General features: G+C 36.2%; 2 protein-coding genes across 2 annotated transcripts in view; one reads left to right on the forward strand and one right to left on the reverse strand.

Annotated features, from left to right (window-relative positions):
* The window catches only part of LOC139755614 (cysteine and glycine-rich protein 1-like), a 53,867-nt gene extending 53,319 nt beyond the window's left edge, over window positions 1-548 (reverse strand). The window contains exon 1 of the mRNA XM_071674169.1: window positions 381-548. The gene's annotated coding sequence lies outside the window, so the exon portion shown is untranslated. The remainder of the gene's footprint in view (window positions 1-380) is intronic.
* On the forward strand, window positions 542-18,321 carry LOC139755615 (small ubiquitin-related modifier-like). The gene is made up of 5 exons (XM_071674172.1): window positions 542-784; window positions 10,103-10,191; window positions 10,328-10,384; window positions 16,907-17,056; window positions 17,571-18,321. Exons 2-5 carry the CDS (start codon window positions 10,177-10,179, stop codon window positions 17,628-17,630), a joined length of 282 nt encoding a protein of 93 aa, XP_071530273.1. The 5' UTR covers window positions 542-784; window positions 10,103-10,176; the 3' UTR covers window positions 17,631-18,321.
* The last annotated feature ends 4,211 nt before the right edge of the window (window positions 18,322-22,532 follow it).

The following is a 22,532-nucleotide window of genomic DNA, read 5'->3' on the forward strand; positions in this document are numbered from 1 at the left end:
TTCACATTGGACGAAAGCTAGACTTTCCTTCAAGAACTTGACCAGGGCCTCATTAATTGCTGGAAGTGTCCCGACATTTTCTGAGCCTCGAAAAGAAAGCCTAGTTTCTCCAATTTCGCTTTTATCGTTTTTGATGTAAAAATCCCCCAAAGTAGAGGGAAGGCTAAAGACCTGGCTCCTTTTTCATGCTGTAGTTGGGTGGAAGTTAGCTTTAATGGCTATCAGCAGCAAAAGGTCATTTCGCCCAAGATACTTCAACCATACAAATTGCCAACACGGATGTTGTGCTCGTATCGTTGGGCTTTAGGCCTATTGACTACCGGGGTCTCTAAGTCCGACATCTTCAACTCATAACTACCAACGTAGAGAAATATAAATACCTTCAGGTGTTCAAGATCATTCCAAGACCATGAACGCGCTCTCACTGCATATATGGGCCTCGGCCATGACGACCACGCCCCATTATTCAAACACAGGCGGTTTTGCACACGGCACCCGGGTTTGGCGCGTTCCCAGGGCCTGGCTGCGCGCGCCGCCTGGCCGTGTACATGCGAACTACAATTGTAAACACAACTCCACTCGTGTGCTTGCGCGCCATCTAGGCAGCATCTGGGGTGAACTATATGAACTGCATGGTGATAAGAGTTTTCCGACTACTGCTGTTGAAGCCGTAACACCAAGGAATATGATTATTCTCTAAAACACTCCTGTAGTGCTGAGGATCTAGACTTTGCACCTATTTGAGCCACTGAGCTGCTAGCAATACTACATCTATATAATCTAGGTATGGCAACACGGTTTACATTCTACTACCATTGCTAATATCAACATGTATTTAAGTCCTAAATCATATTAGGTCATTTAAAACGCATAGGAGTACAGCCAAGTGGGAACCCTACTAAATACGCCCCCTGGACTCAGAGGTCCCAATAAATACTTACATTTCTGTTATATTTCTTGAAACTTCCACTTCTTTTTGAAGTTATTACGCAATGAGAACCGTGCAATTTCTCTCATTAGTATATAACAACATCATGACAGTGATTTGAATATAATATAACTCATTCCACGTAATTGTGAAATGCCTGAGGCTATTTAACAGCTATTCCCGTGTTTTGTTGCCTAGTATGAAGTAATGAATGCTAACATATAATAGCTATATCTCAGTATTTCGTTACAGACTTTTTTTTTTTTAAAGATTTTGTCCTTTTTTTATCTGAAAAAGTTTAGTATACCTTTAGAGTAGCGGGATTAACTGCATTTTGATTTTTGTTAAATACATAGAACAGAATGGCAAGACTACCCCCGTGAAACGAGGTGTCCTTTCCTTTTGCGTTGGGGGCGTCAGTTGGAGATTAATTTTCAACAAAATGTGCAAATATTTGGCTACGTGTATCTTTTCGCGCTAAATAAATGGATGATAATAATTGCCAACTACTATATTCTAATCAAGAGAAAGCATATCAAATATTTCTTCATGGAGAAATTATGGTTTATAAAGTCTATTGTCTGGTGGCCACTGGGGAGACCTGATCCTTGGGGTGACCACCAATCCCCTAGGTTGATGGTGACCTCACCTAATCCTTGAGGTGGTGATGACCTCACCTAACCCCTGGGTTCGACGCCTAACCTCTCCTTGGTTCCACCAATCCTCGGAACCACACACGTGCAACCACAGTGTATTTCCATTTTAGGTTTACAATGAGAAAAAGGTTGACTGGAGTCACTTAAAACTTAATATATATATATATATATATATATATATATATATATATATATATATATATATATATATATATATATATGAAAGAAAAGAAGAAAGATATATATATATATATATATATATATATATATATATATATATATATATATATATATATATATATATATATATTATCCCTGGGGATAGGGGATTAAGAATACTTCCCACGTATTCCCTGCGTGTCGTAGAAGGCGACTAAAAGGGGAGGGAGCGGGGGCTGGAAATCCTCCCTTCTCAATTTTTTTTTTTTTCTTCTCCAAAAGAAGGAACAGAGAATTGGGCCAGGTGAGGGTATTCCCTCAAAGGCCCAGTCCTCTGTTCTTAACGCTACCTCGCTAATGCGGGAAATGGCGAATAGTTTGAATGAAAAAAAAAAAATATATGTATATATATATATATATATATATATATATATATATATATATATATATATATATATATATTGGAGCGATGTGGTATACCGGGGTTGACGTGCTGTCAGTGGATTGAATCAAGGCATGTGAAGCGTCTGGGGTAAACCATGGAAAGCTGTGTAGGTATGTATATTTGAGTGTGTGGACGTATGTATATACATGTGTATGGGGGGGGGGGGTTGGGCCATTTCTTTCTTTCGTCTGTTTCCTTGCGCTACCTCGCAAACGCGGGAGACAGCGACAAAGTATAATAAAAAAAAATATAAATATATATATATATATATATATATATATATATATATATATATATGTATATATATATATATATATATATATATATATATATATATATATATATATATATATATATATATCTTTCTTTCAAACTATTTGCCATTATGTATATGTGTATATATATGTGTGATGTCTCCATGGTTGTTTAATTTGTTTATGGATGGGGTTGTTAGGGAGGTAAATGCAAGAGTTTTGGAAAGAGGGGCAAGTATGAAGTCTGTTGGGGATGAGAGAGCTTGGGAAGTGAGTCAGTTGTTGTTCGCTGATGATACAGCGCTGGTGGCTGATTCATGTGAGAAACTGCAGAAGCTGGTGACTGAGTTTGGTAAAGTGTGTGGAAGAAGAAAGTTAAGAGTAAATGTGAATAAGAGCAAGGTTATTAGGTACAGTAGGGTTGAGGGTCAAGTCAATTGGGAGGTGAGTTTGAATGGAGAAAAACTGGAGGAAGTGAAGTGTTTTAGATATCTGGGAGTGGATCTGGCAGCGGATGGAACCATGGAAGCGGAAGTGGATCATAGGGTGGGGGAGGGGGCGAAAATTCTGGGGGCCTTGAAGAATGTGTGGAAGTCGAGAACATTATCTCGGAAAGCAAAAATGGGTATGTTTTAAGGAATAGTGGTTCCAACAATGTTGTATGGTTGCGAGGCGTGGGCTATGGATAGAGTTGTGCGCAGGAGGATGGAGGTGCTGGAAATGAGATGTTTGAGGACAATGTGTGGTGTGAGGTGGTTTGATCGAGTGAGTAACGTAAGGGTAAGAGAGATGTGTGGAAATAAAAAGAGCGTGGTTGAGAGAGCAGAAGAGGGTGTTTTGAAGTGGTTTGGACACATGGAGATAATGAGTGAGGAAAGATTGACCAAGAGGATATATGTGTCGGAGGTGGAGGGAACGAGGAGAAGAGGGAGACCAAATTGGAGGTGGAAAGATGGAGTGAAAAAGATTTTGTGTGATCGGGGCCTGAACATGCAGGAGGGTGAAAGGAGGGCAAGGAATAGAGTGAATTGGAGCGATGTGGTATACCGGGGTTGACGTGCTGTCAGTGGATTGAATCAAGGCATGTGAAGCGTCTGGGGTAAACCATGGAAAGCTGTGTAGGTATGTATATTTGCGTGTGTGGACGTATGTATATACATGTGTATGGGGGGGGGGGGGTTGGGCCATTTCTTTCGTCTGTTTCCTTGCGCTACCTCGCAAACGCGGGAGAGAGCGACAAAGTATAATAAAAAAAAATATAAATATATATATATATATATATATATATATATATATATATATATATATATATATATATATATATATATATCTTAATGACTATATTGAATACCACATATTCCCAGATTTTTGTTAAAATCTGAAGAAGTTGAAAATTTCAGTAAAATATTATCCAAGGCTATAGCCTTGGATTTTTCTTGATTTTTTTGAAAAATTAGATTTTATTGAAAATTTCAGCATAGATGTTTTTTCGTCTGCTGAATATGAATCTGTGGTCAAAACCGTAAAATTCGAGTAATTAGTCGAGCAGTTAGCATATTTATAATTCTAATTAATATTAATTATGTAATTAAGCGCTTAATTTTACGAAATGCAGGATTTTGACTCGATATCCTTAATCACCATATTGAATACCACATATTCCCAGATTTTTATTAAAATCTGAAGAAGTTGAAAATTTGAGCAAAATATTATCCAAGGCTAGCCTTGGATTTTTCTTGATTTTTTTGAAAAAATAGATTTTATTGAAAATTTCAGCATAGATGTTTTTTCGTCTGCTGAATATGAATCTGTGGTCAAAACCGTAAAATTCGTGTAATTAGTCGAGTAATTAGCATATTAATATAATCATAATTAATATTAATTATGTAATTAAGCGCTTAATTTTACGAAATGCAGGATTTTGACTCGATATCCTTAATCACCATATTGAATACCACATATTCCCAGATTTTTATTAAAATCTGAAGAAGTTGAAAATTTGAGCAAAATATTATCCAAGGCTATAGCCTTGGATTTTTCTTGATTTTTTTGAAAAAATAGATTTTCCTGAAAATTTCAGCATAGATGTTTTTTCGTCTGCTGAATACGAATCTGTGGTCAAAACCTTAAAAATCGTGTAATTAGTCGAGTAATTAGCATATTAATATAATCATAATAATTAATAAGTATGTAATTAAGCGCTTAATTTTAGGAAATGCAGTATTTTAACTCGATATCCTTAATGACTATATTGAATACCACATATTTCCAGATTTTTATTAAAATCTGAAGAAGTTGATAATTTGAGTAAAATATTATCCAAGGCTATAGCCTTGGATTTTTCTTGATTTTTTTGAAAAAATAGATTTTATTGAAAATTTCAGCATAGATGTTTTTTCGTCTGCTGAATATGAATCTGTGGTCAAAACCGTAAAATTCGTGTAATTAGTCGAGTAATTAGCATATTAATATAATCATAATTAATATTAATTATGTAATTAAGCGCTTAATTTTACGAAATGCAGGATTTTGACTCGATATCCTTAATCACCATATTGAATACCACATATTCCCAGATTTTTATTAAAATCTGAAGAAGTTGAAAATTTGAGCAAAATATTATCCAAGGCTATAGCCTTGGATTTTTCTTGATTTTTTTGAAAAAATAGATTTTCCTGAAAATTTCAGCATAGATGTTTTTTCGTCTGCTGAATACGAATCTGTGGTCAAAACCTTAAAAATCGTGTAATTAGTCGAGTAATTAGCATATTAATATAATCATAATAATTAATAAGTATGTAATTAAGCGCTTAATTTTAGGAAATGCAGTATTTTAACTCGATATCCTTAATGACTATATTGAATACCACATATTCCCAGATTTTTATTAAAATCTGAAGAAGTTGATAATTTGAGTAAAATATTATCCAAGGCTATAGCCTTGGATTTTTCTTGATTTTTTTGAAAAAATAGATTTTATTGAAAATTTCAGCATAGATGTTTTTTCGTCTGCTGAATATGAATCTGTGGTCAAAACCGTAAAATTCGTGTAATTAGTCGAGTAATTAGCATATTAATATAATCATAATTAATATTAATTATGTAATTAAGCGCTTAATTTTACGAAATGCAGGATTTTGACTCGATATCCTTAATCACCATATTGAATACCACATATTCCCAGATTTTTATTAAAATCTGAAGAAGTTGAAAATTTGAGCAAAATATTATCCAAGGCTATAGCCTTGGATTTTTCTTGATTTTTTTGAAAAAATAGATTTTCCTGAAAATTTCAGCATAGATGTTTTTTCGTCTGCTGAATACGAATCTGTGGTCAAAACCTTAAAAATCGTGTAATTAGTCGAGTAATTAGCATATTAATATAATCATAATAATTAATAAGTATGTAATTAAGCGCTTAATTTTAGGAAATGCAGTATTTTAACTCGATATCCTTAATGACTATATTGAATACCACATATTCCCAGATTTTTATTAAAATCTGAAGAAGTTGATAATTTGAGTAAAATATTATCCAAGGCTATAGCCTTGGATTTTTCTTGATTTTTTTGAAAAAATAGATTTTATTGAAAATTTCAGCATAGATGTTTTTTCGTCTGCTGAATATGAATCTGTGGTCAAAACCGTAAAATTCGTGTAATTAGTCGAGTAATTAGCATATTAATATAATCATACTTAATATTAATTAAGTAATTATGCGCTTAATTTTACGAAATGCAGGATTTTGACTCGATATCCTTAATCACCATATTGAATACCACATATTCCCAGATTTTTATTAAAATCTGAAGAAGTTGAAAATTTGAGCAAAATATTTTTCTTGGATTTTTCTTGATTTTTTGAAAAAATAGATTTTCCTGAAAATTTCAGCATAGATGTGTTTTCGTCTGCTGAATAAGAATCTGTGATCAGAACCTTAAAATTCGTGTAATTAGTCGAGTAATTAGCATATTAATATAATCATAATTAATATTAAGTATGTAATTAAGCTGTATGTAATTAAGTATGTAATTATCCCCGGGGAAAGGGGAGAAAGAATACTTCCCACGTATTCCCTGCGTGTCGTAGAAGGCGACTAAAAGGAAAGGGAGCGGGGGGCTGGAAATCCTCCCCTCTCTCTTTTTTTTTTTTTTCTCCAAAGGAAGGAACAGAGAAGGGGGCTGGATGAGATGTTTCCTCAGAGGCCCAGTCCTCTGTTCTTAACGCTACCTCGCTGACGCGGGAAATGGCGAATAGTATGAAAGAAAGATATATATATATATATATATATATATATTGTTCATCAAACTTATATTGACTGCATTTCCCTCTGGGAATGTACAATTTATTCCAATTGACAATTATACGATAACAACACTAATGGATGAAAAAAAGCCAATAAGATAAAGAAGGAAGCAAAGCAGCAATAAATATGTATTATTGTCACAAAATGATTCAATGGAACAAACACAGTAAGTCAAAGGAGAGCTTCAAAACGAATTGATTACACAATAATCCGCTGTTAATGGCACACCAATTACATAAACTAAAATGCTGGAAGTTATATACGATATAATTCATCTCTTCCTCAGAGCATTTCTAAGGAAGCAAAAAAACAACTGCTTCAGTTAAGAGAATCCTTTTTTATTTTAACGACCACCGATAACTAATGGGCCATTTAGCCAAATAACCGCATTATAAACATGTCTTCAATTACTCTAATTGGTAAATAATTTCATATATTAACAATCCTACTGAAGGAAAAAGTACTTCGCCTCATTCAAGGTAAAACGTCTGCCCACGAGTTTCTATCCATTACTACGAGGGAAATCAGACGAATTCGTCCTAAAGCAGTTCGTTCGATCGGGATTATCGAAACCTTTCATGATTTTGAATACCTCTAAACCTTCTCTTTCTTGAGCAAGATAGATTTAATTCGTTGCGTTGGCTCTCATATGTTTTGTTGTTCGCCTCTATCTTCATTCTGTCTATATCTTGCCTCAAATAGGGTAACCCAATGTGAACATGATATTCAAGATGGGGACGCAACAGTGAGTTGAACAGAGTGAAGATAATTTCACGAGACTTAAAAATCGAAAATCCTTTCTACGAATCCAAGATTTTTTTTTCGCCATATTTGACGTTCTGTAAACGACAGTAAGAACCTTATCTTTGATCTAACCTTTAATAGCCATGCCACTAACCGGGCTGTTTAAAAACAAATCGGTTTTAATATCTATACAACAGCAGTAGACCCCCTCCACCCAAACCATTCCATAACTAACCACCGAAATCCCACGTAGAAATGAAAATTTATTAACCCTATCTCACGCTTCAGCAGGAACTACTCACAGATTCCCCACCCCAAACAAATAAATACACTCAGAAATAACTCGAGCACAAAACAACCGACCTCCTAACTTAGACTCCACCCCACCAGGGATACACACATCAGAAACTACACTATCCAGAAGAACACGAGTCACACCCTCTCTCGCTTCCGTAGAATAAGACACCGAGCACTTATAACTCACTTGCCCTGTGCTCTCTGCACTTAGACAGACGCACACACCGCAACACTTATGATTTGTGGTCAGCCAGCATCCTGAGTGTTACAGGAGCCTCATAAGGATAGAAGGGACTGCTAGGACAGGAAAAAAGTTTATATATATATATATATATATATATATATATATATATATATATATATATAAATGTGTGTGTGACACCTGTTTGCCGTTTCCTGTCTTCAAGAGACAGCACGAGCAACAGACGGATGAGCAACCAAAGAAGAATCCTCTCCAAGCCCCTTCTTCTGATGCTATTTTTGGCAGATAATGATAATACAGGAGAGGATACCCCCTCCCCCCCAACCCAAGCACCCGCCCCTCTTAGTCACTTTCAATAACACGCAGGATTACGTAGGTAGTTTTTCTTCCCTATCCCAAGGATATATATATATATATATATATATATATATATATATATATATATATATATATATATATATATATATATATGTATATATGCCAGGGGCTGGAGAAAATTATATTCATTAAAGAAACTGAATACACCGTAGACAAATGGCCGTCATTGACAGCCGCAAGAAGGTGGTGTATACAGTGAGACCATATATGGTCTTAGAATTACCATGAACACCTTAAAAAGGTGTTCAGGCCTTTTCAGTTGGTGGCTGTATCTCTACGTTGCCGACCTTAGTGACCCAAGAGACTATGTAGCACTGAATCCCATGTAACCAACCAGCTTCTTTCTATACGTAGTAAGTGTCAGCTGGGGAGAGAGAGGTTGGGGGTTGCTGGGGATGCACATACTCCCCCCTAGCAAGGTCAAGTGAATCCCCCCCCCCCTCCTAAGCAAGGTCGGCAGGGGCCCCTCAGCAAGGTCAAGAGAACTTTGCGTGGGAAGGTTACCAGCCGACTCAGGAGGCGGATTTAATATATCTTCAGTCTATAGTGGCCACTGCCCAACCAATCCATCCCTCATAGTAAGATTTAACAAGCCTAGTGACAGCACCAGGATCCCGTTCCTCTATCAAGGAATAAAGTATTGACTTAAAAAAAAAAAATGTCGGAGACGTCTTCTCGAGATTTCATAATAGCGTTTCTCTGTTCGGTCAAGATATACCATACCCAGTCTTTAATGAAGAAGGGAAAATTTACACATCGGTTTCATGGAAGAATTAATCGGGACCAGTATCGTCCCATGATGGTAATATAATTGACATACGATAAGAAATAACAGGATCATGTTAACCCAAAAGCAACCACACCAAAGCAAATTAAAGTCAAGTTACGGTATTGCGTCATTTATGAGCGTACATTATCGGTTACCCATTGCTCGACGCTCTCATACATCATTCATTCACGCCTGACCGTCGAAAAAAGTAGTTCTCAGGTGTTATAAATATGCTTTTCTTTTACATTCCTGACATGCTAGTATCTGTGCAGATTTATATTTTTAGCCGTCAATGTGAGCAATGTATTATGATACCGTACCGGGTAATTTTCAAAGGTTTTGAATATAACGTGCATATTTCATGCTCAATTGCGTGATATGTTATTGTTAAATCAAAAGAGTAGCGTTATTTAGTTTTTAGTTAAGATATACACAAAACGAACCTAAGACGATAAATAAAGATATGTGAACAGATTAGATTGAAAAATCCATGGCTAAAGCAACGTGTATTATTAAGTCTTCTAAAACGCCGTAGGAATTTCCCGCCGAAATAATTGTATCATTAATGATACCCTTATAGACGTCATTTATAGAGATTAATGCAGTCTTACAATTCTTGCGTCTTAGACATACCCAAGTAGATTCCTTGCGTATAATGAGAAGTCGCCAAGTGCTTTTAGGGTTTGGTTGCTGATTCATAAGCACTGAAGCGCTGACCATCTTCCTCCGTTTTCTAATTTCTAACTCCTGAAACCAGTAGAAAACGGCAACTCCGACATGGCATATGTATTCAATGCTTTCACAAGCATTTCCACAGCCACTTGATAAAACTGCAAGAATTAGTATCACGTTTAAGCATGACCCGGAGAGGTCACAGACGGTGATCAATAAACTCCCGCCGGGAGAATTTAATTCCCAGTTTCAAATTTGGCGCCAATTCTGACCGCCATCTTTGTTTTTCTAGGCCCCGGATGCTTTACTTGATTCTTGTTGTTTGTGAGCAGCGAAGGCCACGCGTTCTACCCACAAACTCACACAATGTCCGATAACACTGTAAGTACACCATTTCTCCTGTCGTAACGTGTACTGGAGGGTTGTGGATATTCCTTGAAACCATGGGAAAGAGATAATTGGCGGAATAAATGATAACGAGAGGCGGATAACTAACTTGATTGTCTCTTGCCTGCAGGACGCCAAGCCAGAGGGTGAGGGAAACGAGTACATCAAACTTAAAGTCGTAGGGCAGGTAAGTCTGAGACTTGATGCAGTGAAGGAAGATGGGGTGTTGAGGGAGATGAGTACATGGAGGAGAAATACCGGCCCGGGCCAGAGTTTGGTCCGGCCACGCCGACACCCGGGCCACCGTTCCTTCATGATCCATTTTCAGGAAGATTTATCATAGTAGTACCTTAGTGTGGCCCCCCACGGGCAGGCTTTGGGTGCAGTGTGGTGCTACAGGGTAGTAGGGTAATGTTCTCAAATGGAGAATTTATATTCTGTGGACCTGGAAATTAAATATATATATGTATATATGTAAGTATGGCTGTTAATGAAGGCTTATATGCTCCTGTCTAAAACCCCTTCAGAATTAGGTTAGTAGTTAGATATGCAGATAAAATTTTTAAAGTAGTGGTCTGCCTAGAATTACCTCTGGAATGTGTTTTACTGAGAATCATTCCTCTGTGGCCAATTTTGCATACAGTAATTTACCAATAAGTCTTTAGTATAACTTATGAAATCTGTGCTCTTAAGTATTAAAGGATTTTGCAAACCTATATCCTCAATGCAAATGGGAGAACTAGTTCAGAGGGTTTAAACAGGAAAACTATTTCAGAAGGTTCAAATGAGAAAACTACTTGAAAGTCATGTATAGATTGTATTTTAAAACTATGCATATATTGATGGTAAAGATATGTCTTTTTTTAGATTAGTGATTGAAATATTCTACCCAAATTGGAGGAGGTGTTATTATTCTTGGTTTGCCAGCTCTTGATATGCTCCACGGGGAAACTAGAGCATTCTAAATGCTAGTTAGGGGTTGACAGACTGTTCATCTCCAGGTATATATTCACTTCATGTATTCGAGGACAAACTCAATATGGGCCAAAACGATTGACAGACGAAACTGATTGTATCCAAGTTAACTAAATGGAATCAAAACAAATGTACCTTCACCTCAAATGTTGTGCAGTATTGAACATTTTGACATTGCTTTAGCAGGGACATTTCTGAGCTAAAACTCAGCAGGGTCTGCTGCTTATAATTTTTGCTTTTTAATATTCAAGATTGGAAGCTTACATGTTAAAAAGTCGCCTTTTTCTTTTTTTTTTTTCGTCACGCTCAACTTTAGGCAAATGGGCAGAGGTAGGCTAGGTTATTACATGCACTTTGCCATTGCATCTATTTATGGAATTTTATTAATTTTCAGTATTTGATTATGCTTTCTTGTCACATTATTTTGTTTATTAACTTCATGTATTGAAGAAAAGTTGGAAATGTACAAATTGCGAGGAAGGCAATGCTAAAGTAAAAGTATTTCATATGTGTTGTTATTAGCTTTGGACATTGAATGAATTTATTTCAGTTGTACATATCAAAAGAATGATTGATGGGGTATGAAATGGAGTGTTAGTATATTTTACGTTGTATTATCGATTATAATACTGGTGGCGAGGGCAGTGAAGATCAGGGAAATGAAGTAACAGAAGTATGTGATTTACAGTGATTTTTCAACAGAACATATAAAAACATGACCAAACCTGAGATATATTGTAGAAATAAATTAACTCCTGAACTTCTCATTTAGGTTTTCTCCAACTTGATATCAATTTTACAATTTTGAAAAATGTACTTTTCCTCACAGCTTCAAAGATATTCATTTAGTATTTGGAAGGATATTTATCCACTATGTTCATGTTGGTATGTGCTAAAGCTTTGTAGATGTTTTAGCTTGAAGTTTTTAGTAATTGTGGGAGTAAGTAATTTAGTTGCTGCTTTGCATATTTTATTGTTTGTTGAACCTACACCAAAAATTTTATTACTGATTGTTTCATGTTGGAAATTTATTTTGTTAATATCTCATTGATTCATTAATAGCATGACATTTTTTCAAGATATTCATTGAATATTTTTCTAAGTGTAGATTTACCTGTGATAGATCTCTTATGCCCATCAGGGAAAGGTGGGAATTGATTAATGTAAAAGTAGGTGAAATGCTTGCAGGAATGAAACCAGTGAAAACCTCACTTTCTTGTATACTCTCTTCATATGTGGTTTTTCTGGTCTCTCATTTAGGATTGTCGTACACGATGTGTTTAACTTCTCAAATCCTCATTTAGGTTTTTTTTAAAGCCTTGTGAATCTCGATTTTCAAATTGTGTTTGTGATTGTGTAGTACAAGACAGTGCACTATATAGTGTTGGAGTATGGTCTGGGTATTGAGTGGGTTACCTTGTGTGTTTTATCTTTTACTTTACGTACACTGAAAAATTAATGATATATATATATATATATATATATATATATATATATATATATATATATATTATCCCTAGGATATATATATATTATCCCTAGGATAGGGAAGAAAGAATACTTCCTTCGTATTCCCTGCTTGTCGTAAAAGGTGACTTAAAGGGGAGGGAGCGAGGGACTGGAAATCTTCCCCTCCACTTTTTACTTTTCCAAAAGAAGTAACAGAGAAGGAGCCAAGTGAGGATTTTCCCCCCTGGGCTCAGTCCTCTGTTTTTAACGCTACCTCACTAATGCAGGAAATGGCAAATATGTATGAAAATATATATTTATAATTTGTGTGTCATACTTGATCACCTTTCCTGTGTTAGCGAGATAGTGCTGGGAACAGACTAAAGACCACAGTTACACCCATCCATGTCATGCATAATGGGTGAAACCAGAGTGCACATTTGATTTATTAATACTTCATCACCATTTCCTGCATTAGTGAGGTAGCACCAGGAACAGATGGAGAAAGGCTTTATCCATTCACATCCATTCTCTAGACATCATGGAATGCACTGAGACCACAACTATCTATCCACATCCAGGTCCCACAGACCTTTCCATGGTTTATCCTGATGCTTCACATGATGTGGGTCACTCCATTGATGCATGACAACTCCAGTTTTCCACATCATTCCAATTCGCCCTATCTTGTGCACGATTTTCACACTACTTTTTGAGGCCCTGATCACTCAAAATCCTTTTCATTTCACCCTTCCATCACCAATTTGGTCTCCCCATACCCCTTATTCCCTCCACTTACAACACATAAGGGTTGATATTACATGTGAAGTGTATAGGGTAAAGCATGGAAAGGTCTGTCGACCTGGTTGTGGTTGGGTTTCGGTGCATTGCACATGACAGCTTGAGAATGGATGTGATTGGATGTTCCCTTCATCTGTTCCTGGTACTACCTTGCTGTGTGAAATGGTGCTACCTTGATGAAGCAGGGGTAGAGTTGCTGTTTCCTGTGGGTTGGGATAGCATTAGGAATGGATGAAGGCAAACAAGATGAATATGTACCTATATGTTCATACATGTTTGCCATTTTCTGCATTAGTGAGGTAGCATCAAGAACAGAGGGCAGAGCCTTGAAGGGAAAATCCTCACCTTGCTCCTTGCTCTGTTCTTTCCTTTGGAAAGTCAATACGGGAAGGGAGGATTTCCAACCACCCGCTCCTTTCCCTCTTAGTCGCCTTCTACGACATGTAGGGAATACATAGGCAGCATTCTTTCTCCCCTATCCCCATGATGTATCATTATTATTATAATACATTATTGCTGTTTTCTGCGTCAGCAAGGTAGTGCTAGTAAACAGACGAAGAATGGCCCATCCTTTCTTATACACATATATATACATAAACATCCATATGCACACATATACATAACATATACACATACATAGACATATATGTATATACACATGGACATATTCATACCTGCTTACTTTTATCCATTCCTGGCACTACCCTGCCCTACAGGAAATAGCATCACTACCACCTTCAGTGAGGTAGCACCAGGAAAACACAAAAAAGGCCACATTCATTCATTCAGTCTCTATATGTCATGTTTAATGCTCTGAAATCACAGCTCCTTATCCACATCCAGGCCCCATAGACCTTTCCATGGTTTGCCCTAGATGTTTCACATGTCCTGGTTCAGTCCATTGACAGCACGTTGACCCTGGTATACCACATCGTTCTAATTCACTCTATTCCTTGCATGCCTTTCACCCTCCTTTATGTTCAGGCCCTGATTGCTCAAAATCTTTATCACCCCATCCTTCCATCTCCAGTTTGGTCTCCCACTACTTGTTCCCTCCACCTCTTAACTCATACATCCTCTTTATCAACCATTCCTCACTCATTCTCTCCATATGTACAAAGCATTTCAACACAACCTCTTCTGCTCTCTCAACCACTCTTTTTATTTCCATGCATCTCTTATCCTTTCATCACTTAATCAAACCATCTCGCACAACATATCCAACACATCCACCCTCCTCTGTACACCCTTATGTATAGCCCATGCCTCACAACCATATAGTATTGTTGGAACTACTATTCCTTCAAACATACCAATTTTTGCTCTCCAAGAGAATGTTTTCTCCTTCCACACATTCTTCATTGTTCCCAAAACCACTCTTCCCCGCACCCTGTGACTTACTTCTGCTTCCATGGTTCCATTCGCTGCTAAGTCCACTCCCAGATATCTAAAACACTTCACTTCCTCCAATTTTTCTCCACTCAAACTCCCAATTTACTCCCACACATCCCAATTTCCCTGTCCCTCAACCCTAGTGAACCTAATAAGTTTTCTGTTATTCACATTTACTCTCAACTTTCTCCTTTAACACACTTTTCCAAACTCGGTTACCAACTTCTGCAGTTTCTCACTCGAATCAACCACCAGAGTTATATCATCAGCGAACAACAACTGACTCACTTCCCAGGCCCTCTCATCCCAACAGACTGCATACTCACCCCTCTCCGTAACCCTTGCTTTCATCTCCCTAACCACCCTGTCCATAAATAAATTAAACAACCAAAGCGACATCACACACCCCTGCTGCGAACCGACCTTCACTGGGAACCAATCACTCTCCTCTCTTCCTACTTGTACACATTACATCCTTGGCAGAAACTTTTCACTACTTCTAGTGTGTGTGTGTGCCTGTATGTATATATATATATAATTTTATTGTACTTAATCGCTGTTTCCCATGTCAGTCAGGTAGTGCCAGGGAATGGCCCATCCACTCATCACATATATAATACATATATATGCATGCACATGCACAGACATATACATGGTTTGGTCACATGGAGAGAATGAGTGAGGAAAGATTGACAAAGAGGATATATGTGTCAGGTGGAGGGAACAAGGAGAAGCGGGAGACCAAATTGGAGGTGGAAGGATGGAGTGAAACAGGTTTTGAGTGATTGTGGCCTGAACATACAGGAGGGTGAAAGGTGTGCAAGGAATAGAGTGAATTGGAATGATGTGGTATACTGGGGTCGATGTGCTGTCATCGGATTGAACCATGGCATGTGAAGTGTCTGGGGTAAACCATGGAAAGCTTTGTGGGGCCTGGATGTGGAAAGGGAGATGTGGTTTCGATGCATTACACATGACAGCTAGAGACTGAGTGAATGAATGTGGCCTTTTTTGTCTTTTCTTAATGGTACCTCATGTGGGGGGGGTGCTACTTCATGTGTGGTGGGGTGGTGACGGGAATGGCAGCAAGTATGAATATGTGCATGTGTATATAGGTATATATATATATATATGTGTATGTGTTGAAATGTATAGGTATTTATGGTGTGTGTGTGTGGGCGTTTATGTATACAAATGTGTATGTGGGTGGGTTAGGCCCTTCTTTCGTCTGTTTCCTTGCTGTACCTCACTAACACGGGAGGTGGCGATTAGATATAATAAAAAATAAAAATTTATAAATGTATATATGTGTATATATATATATATATATATATATATATATATATATATACATATATATATATATAAAACGAGAGGGGAGGATTTCCAGCCCCCTGCTCCCTTCCCGTTTAGTTGCCTTCTACCACACGCAGGGAATACGTGGGAAGTACTCTTGTTTTTTTTTAATTTTCCAAAAGAGGGAACAGAGAACGAGGCCAGGTGAGGACATTCCCTCAGAGGCCCAGTCCTCTGTTCTTAACGCTACCTTGCTAACGCGGGAAATGGCGACTAGTATGAAAGAAAGAAAAAGAATATATATATATATATATATATATATATATATATATATATATATATATATATATATATATACATTTTATTTTGATTTATTATACTTAGTCGTTGTCTTCCGTTTTAGTGAAGTAGTGCAAGGAGACAGACGAAAAGAATGGCCCAACCCACCCACATACACATGCATATACATAAATGCCCACAAGCACATATAGATACACATGAATATACATTTATACACATGTACATATTCATACAGTTTCCTTTCTTGTTTTCATTCTTCTTCCACATGCCCGTGTGTGTGGAGTTGTACAGTACAGTGAAGAAAGTTTTTCGGTGAATGAATGCTAATCTTCCTTTGATATCAAAAGTAGAGATATAGATATTCTTATGCACACTTTTTTATTAGTTTTTGGAATTGAATTAATCTGGGCATTGTTAAACTTTCAGAGTGGTCATTTAATAAGAGTACATTGGTATTGAAATGATTATACATTGTTGAATTGTGTTTCCTTAACAGGATTCCAATGAAATCCATTTTCGTGTCAAAATGACTACACAAATGGGCAAGCTAAAGAAGTCATACAGTGAACGTGTGGGTGTTCCAGTCGCATCACTTCGTTTTCTCTTTGATGGACGACGCATAAACGATGAGGAAACTCCCAAAGCGGTAAGTTCTTTTATATTAAATCTCTGTTTTGCTCTTGTATTGTGATATGTGATCAATTCTGCAAAACGGTTTTAAGACAATCTTTTTGAAATCTATATGAACATTTTCGTACATTATTGTTGTTCTTATTTATCTTGTATGTTAACTCCCTCAAATGGAGTTGCATTCTTTTCATCAAAGAGTGTTAGATGAATATCCTAATATACATTTACAGAAACATTTAAAAGGGATACTTGACTAATGAACCAAAGGTAGATGATTAAGTAAAGCAGGTGGCAACAGAGAAGAATAGTTGTTATTCGTCAAGCAAGATGTGCAGTGTGCGCTTTACACTAACTATCCTTGCAGTTGTTGCTAGCTTTAGGTGCTTCTTAGTAGATAGGTAGGTAGGTTCCATCCTTCCTGTCAGCCTTTCCTGTCTCATACAGTATATTTTTAGGATATTAGTTATGTTCATTAATTTTTCAAGGGGAATATATCTTTTATTATGTTGAATTTTCCTATATCTTTTCAGCTGGAAATGGAAAATGATGATGTAATTGAAGTGTACCAGGAACAGACCGGTGGCCATTGATGTAACACATTCCCGCGAGTGTAGGACTAAGGCAACGTTAGGTTAAGGAAGTTTATTTTCACAACACGAGTACCTTTAATTTTTTTTCTGACTGAAAAGTTGTGCACAGACTCAGTTGTGTGTGCCAGTGATTTTAAGTAGAATTTTGTATGAGTCTCCTACAGTGTATGTAACTTGCAGTTTGTAGTATTGGAGTGACGTATAAATTGGAAAACTTGGAAAAGATTCCCTTGATTGTGATACTCTCGGAGTGGATGGTACGAGTGTATTGGTACTTCCTTGAATGGATGATACCTGTATACTTTAGAGCTGTATGTATTCTACTGGTATTAAATGTTAAATGACAAGAGTTATTGGGTTGTAAAATCTTGTCAGAAATTGGTGCATTTTTTTTTCTTTTCGAAGTTCATGCTTTGGATGTTATCTTGTTTGTAGCATATTTGAAACTATACATCAGTAATGGGCCATCTGTAGCCCAAAGCAGATTTTATCAGTTGAAATTAATAGTACTTCAGGGGAGAGCTTCTTGAACTTCCCACAGTTGATAATTTACAACTGGATATCATGTCATGTGTATGGATATGTGTATTAGATGCAGCTGGACATCTTCACTGCTGTGAAAGGAAATAGACTCTATGAGTTTTATGTGTAATTCTTATTCAAATACATTCTGAAATTGCCCCATGTACAAGTTTGTATCTTTGTCATTTCTAAATATTTTCATGGTTGCAATAGTGAGAATAAAGTGAAGGAATGTTTACAAAATATTCAAGTGATACTAGTATGACTAATGAGATATTTTAAGCACAAATTTTTTTCTGTCAGGGGTAAAGCAAGGGATTAGTATTTTTGATTGATAATATGGTTTAGGTTGAATGTTGAAAACAGAAAAAAGATATGTATTGCTGTGTGCAGTGGAATGAAAATCAATAGATTTCAGAGAGCAGCAGCAAAGGAAGACTTTAAGTAAGTTTACCTGATATTAGTTAGTAAGAAAGAATAGGAAGCTAGTTCAGAATTTGAATTGCTAAGTGGTTGATCAATGGAGGTTTATGCATTAAAAGCAAAATGATTGGAACGATGGGAATATTAAGACCTTTTTTTTATCTGTTACTGTGTATATCCATCTTGAAAATAGTACTTTGCTTATTAATACTTATATGTTGAGAATGTTGATAACTAGTTGTCATAAAAGCTGTCCTCTGCACCAGAATTAGAATTTGTTGGATGGTGAGGTTGCATTTTTTTTTTTTTTCTTAAAAAAAAAACATTAGAGTTAGGTTGTGCAAGTACTTTTTCAAATGGAGGTAGCATAGGTATAGTAAATGTTTTTTGGAAAAGGTGTGGTGGATCAGTGATGTTAATAAGTAAAGCATCATTCACATCATGTTAAATAGAAATCGGAAGTAAATAGGCAAAACTGATAACCAAAATGATTGTAAGGAATAACAAAAATTTATGAAGTGGCAAATGGGTTTGTTCAGAATTCAATGAAGTGAAAAGTTGTTGCCTCAGAATGATACTTAACTGGTCAGAAAAGAGAACTGGTAATGGTTTCAATCCAGATGTCATACAGCAAGTGCACAAGGTGATATGGGAATGGAATTGCCTGAATCTGAAAGGTAGATACATCATGCTTTCATAAAATTTGCAGTTGCTTAGCTGACAGGGTAGTAAGTGTATGAGGATGGTAAAACTGTGGGATTTGTGACCAGCCGTGGTAGTGCTTTGAAATTGGAAGAACATATCATTTGGGAGTTAATATTTCTGTTCTGCAACATGTGCATGAGAGCTCATTGTAAGATCTGAGTCATGGAGGATATTGGAATGTTGTTCCTCAAAGGAAAGTATAAAGTTATTGGAACAATTGTACATTTATTACTTTAGCTGTTTTAGTGACTGAGAAGATCAAGGAAGTCAAATGAAATAGTATATTAGGAAAATAGTGACTAAGATCAAGTAAGTCAAATAGGTTAGTATATTAGGAAAGTAAATGGTTTGATAGTCATTAAGGAGATAGTGACATAAAGAATTGAATTCAAGAAGTACACATTCTCTGAGTATCCATACATAACTAACAAGGACAGAATTACCTGAGTATTGAAACACTGATGGGATGGGAACATTTTAATTTTGGACAAGTTTTGGTACCTTATTGAAAATTACAAATTCATAGCAGTTAAGAGATCAGCAAACATCAGTTCTCTAGGCTAAAAAGACCCAGGGCTATGGTTTGTTGCACCCTGGCATGATTATTTTTCCCAGATCTTGTTCCCATCCACAGAGGTTCATTAGGTGCATAAAGCCTCATAAAAAGAATAATAAACAGTTTTGAAACATAATCAGTTGCCCAAAACATATGGAATAATTAAACCATGCTAATGGGTACATATCTGTATTAACCATTACATGAAGTGGGTTAGGTGCATATTTGTTTATTATGGGGCAATTAATTTTGTAGAACTAGAAATCAAAAACTAACTTAGTGTTACAACTGTAGTGCCAAGCATAGTTAAGTAAACCATCCCAAATAGAAATACAGACTCGGGTGCTTAACTATAGGTTGGGAGATTTGCATAGTTGCTACATGGAGGATGGAATGGAAACTGGTGGTGTTTTGTCTTGTGTGCTTGTTCTGACAAATATGTGGATATGAGATCTAAGTTTTCCTAGGACAATAGGTAAGGAGTGAGAACAGCTGAGATAGGTAGAGTTGGAATTCTGAAGTGATACAAATAAGTGAATGTTCAAGAATGTTGTGTGTGGTTTGAAGAAATTTTTTGACAGTTGGATCTTGTAGGACGCTTTATGGATGGCAGGTTGTTATGGAATATATAAGAGAACATGGCAGAACACGAGATTGGCAGATACTACAAATGAATTGTTCAGTATTACAGCAGATTTGGATAATGATGACAAGAGAACTATTTGTAATTGTAAACTTGAGCTATCTGGATGTGTAAATGGAGTTGTTAGTGTCTTTTGAATCTGCTTTTTTTTTCTTGTGCTTGGAGAAACATTAACAAAATATTTGGTTGAACACACTTGTTTGCCCAACACAACACAAATTAACAATGATAAGTCAATTGAGAATCCCTATTTAATCCACTTCATGTAAATGGGAACAGAATATAAAGTCTTATGTATGAGATGTATAAAAGTATGGTTACATCCTGTCCAAAGTATGCTTAGAACTGAGAGTTTAGTATTGGTCATTCATCATTTAGAAATAAATCATGCCATGTGGTTTTGAAAAGTGATTTATCATTGTGCTGTTAGACAAAGAGACGGAGAATTACTTTGGGAATGTGTATCTAAAACCATGTGCATAGATGATAGATGATTTGTAATTTTACGTTAAAAGGGGACAAGAGAAATCAAAAGAGATACAGACAATAAGAGTTGGAAACAGAGAAGGTTTGCACAGGGACACAAATCTTTTGAAATATTATAGAGATGCCGAATTAAATGTTTCAAGACTGAATGTCAGCCTAGCTCTTTGATGCAAAATGGCACATGGATTATAGCGTTGTAGCATGGGCAAAGTAGAGAATATTTATTTATCACTTCTAGATTTGATTAACTTTCCCGAGAAACCACTGGGATCCAAATTTAGCTCGCATGGAGACATCTTTGCAGACACTGTTTGCACATCAGTCAAGGACTTGTATTGGAGGTTTTCATGTGCTTGTATGGGACAGTGATACTTTAATGGAAAAGATGAATATTCTTTGATTGCAAAATCAGTTGGTAGTCCAAATTTCTTGTGCAGAGCTGTATAGCAAAAACTGGTATGTAGAATTTATGTATTACAATGACATGGGAAGCAGCGATTAAGTATGATAATAATAATGATAATATAATGTTTTTACAACAATATGCATGGAATGGAAGAAGGTATTAGAAAAATTTCTACAAAGAGCAGAACAAAGAAGTAAATAGTTTACTGTTACAAAACTGCATTTCAGAGTTATGATGTGGAATGTTTTCATAAGATTGAAATAAAAGGCCACTCATTTAGTTCAAATGCCATTTCTGATGTATATTAAAAGTAATGGAGAAAATTTTTTTCAAATAATGTCTTGATTGCTGATGTGGTCAGTTCATGATTCAGTTTATGATTTAAGATGATCAAGAAGGGGTTGAAGGAAGGTAGCTATTAAGACGACTCTTGGTTTTGAGTCTCGGTAACTCCATCAGTAGGAAAGAGCACTAATTATAATGATAGAGAGCTAGACATTAAATTAGAATGTCGTTTGTTTCAGCAAGGTTTTATGTTTTGTACAGGTGTGTAGTTTGAAATAGAGGGAAGCATGGAAGTAGGAAGATTTTACAGCTTAAATTTATAGGATCACCTTAGGTTTTGACAACCTTATTTAGAAATTAGATTATACTGTACTAGTCAATATCCTACATGGATTTTTGTTGTCATTACCCACTGCTAATGACCATAACTGTGGACACAGCAGATGATTTTAAATATTCAGTCAATCAAAGTCATACTCCTATTACTTGCCACATATCTACTAATGTACACAATTACAGTGTAGAATCTTTTACCTCTACATCTTTAGGCCATACCAGTGTAAGTTGTTTTCAGATTTCCATTAAGTAAATATACTGAAAACATATCTGTATTCCCTTATATAAACCCATAAATACATCAACATATTTCATCTATATATTGTTTACATTTTCCAGAATAAAAACTTATTTTTGTTCCACTAGAGCATATATATGTGTCATGCTGTTTTTTTTTTTTTTTTTTTTTGACTAGTCTGTAATGCTTTGATGGAGGCTAAGAGATTGACTACTGAGTAAGCATTTCTCATGTTCTCTTGAATTCTGGAAATTTCAAACTATATTTAGTTGCTTTCATGTTTCAGGCTTTAATGTACAATA

Source organism: Panulirus ornatus, chromosome 19, assembly GCF_036320965.1.
Source record: "Panulirus ornatus isolate Po-2019 chromosome 19, ASM3632096v1, whole genome shotgun sequence".
In the NCBI taxonomy this organism is placed as follows: domain Eukaryota; kingdom Metazoa; phylum Arthropoda; class Malacostraca; order Decapoda; family Palinuridae; genus Panulirus; species Panulirus ornatus.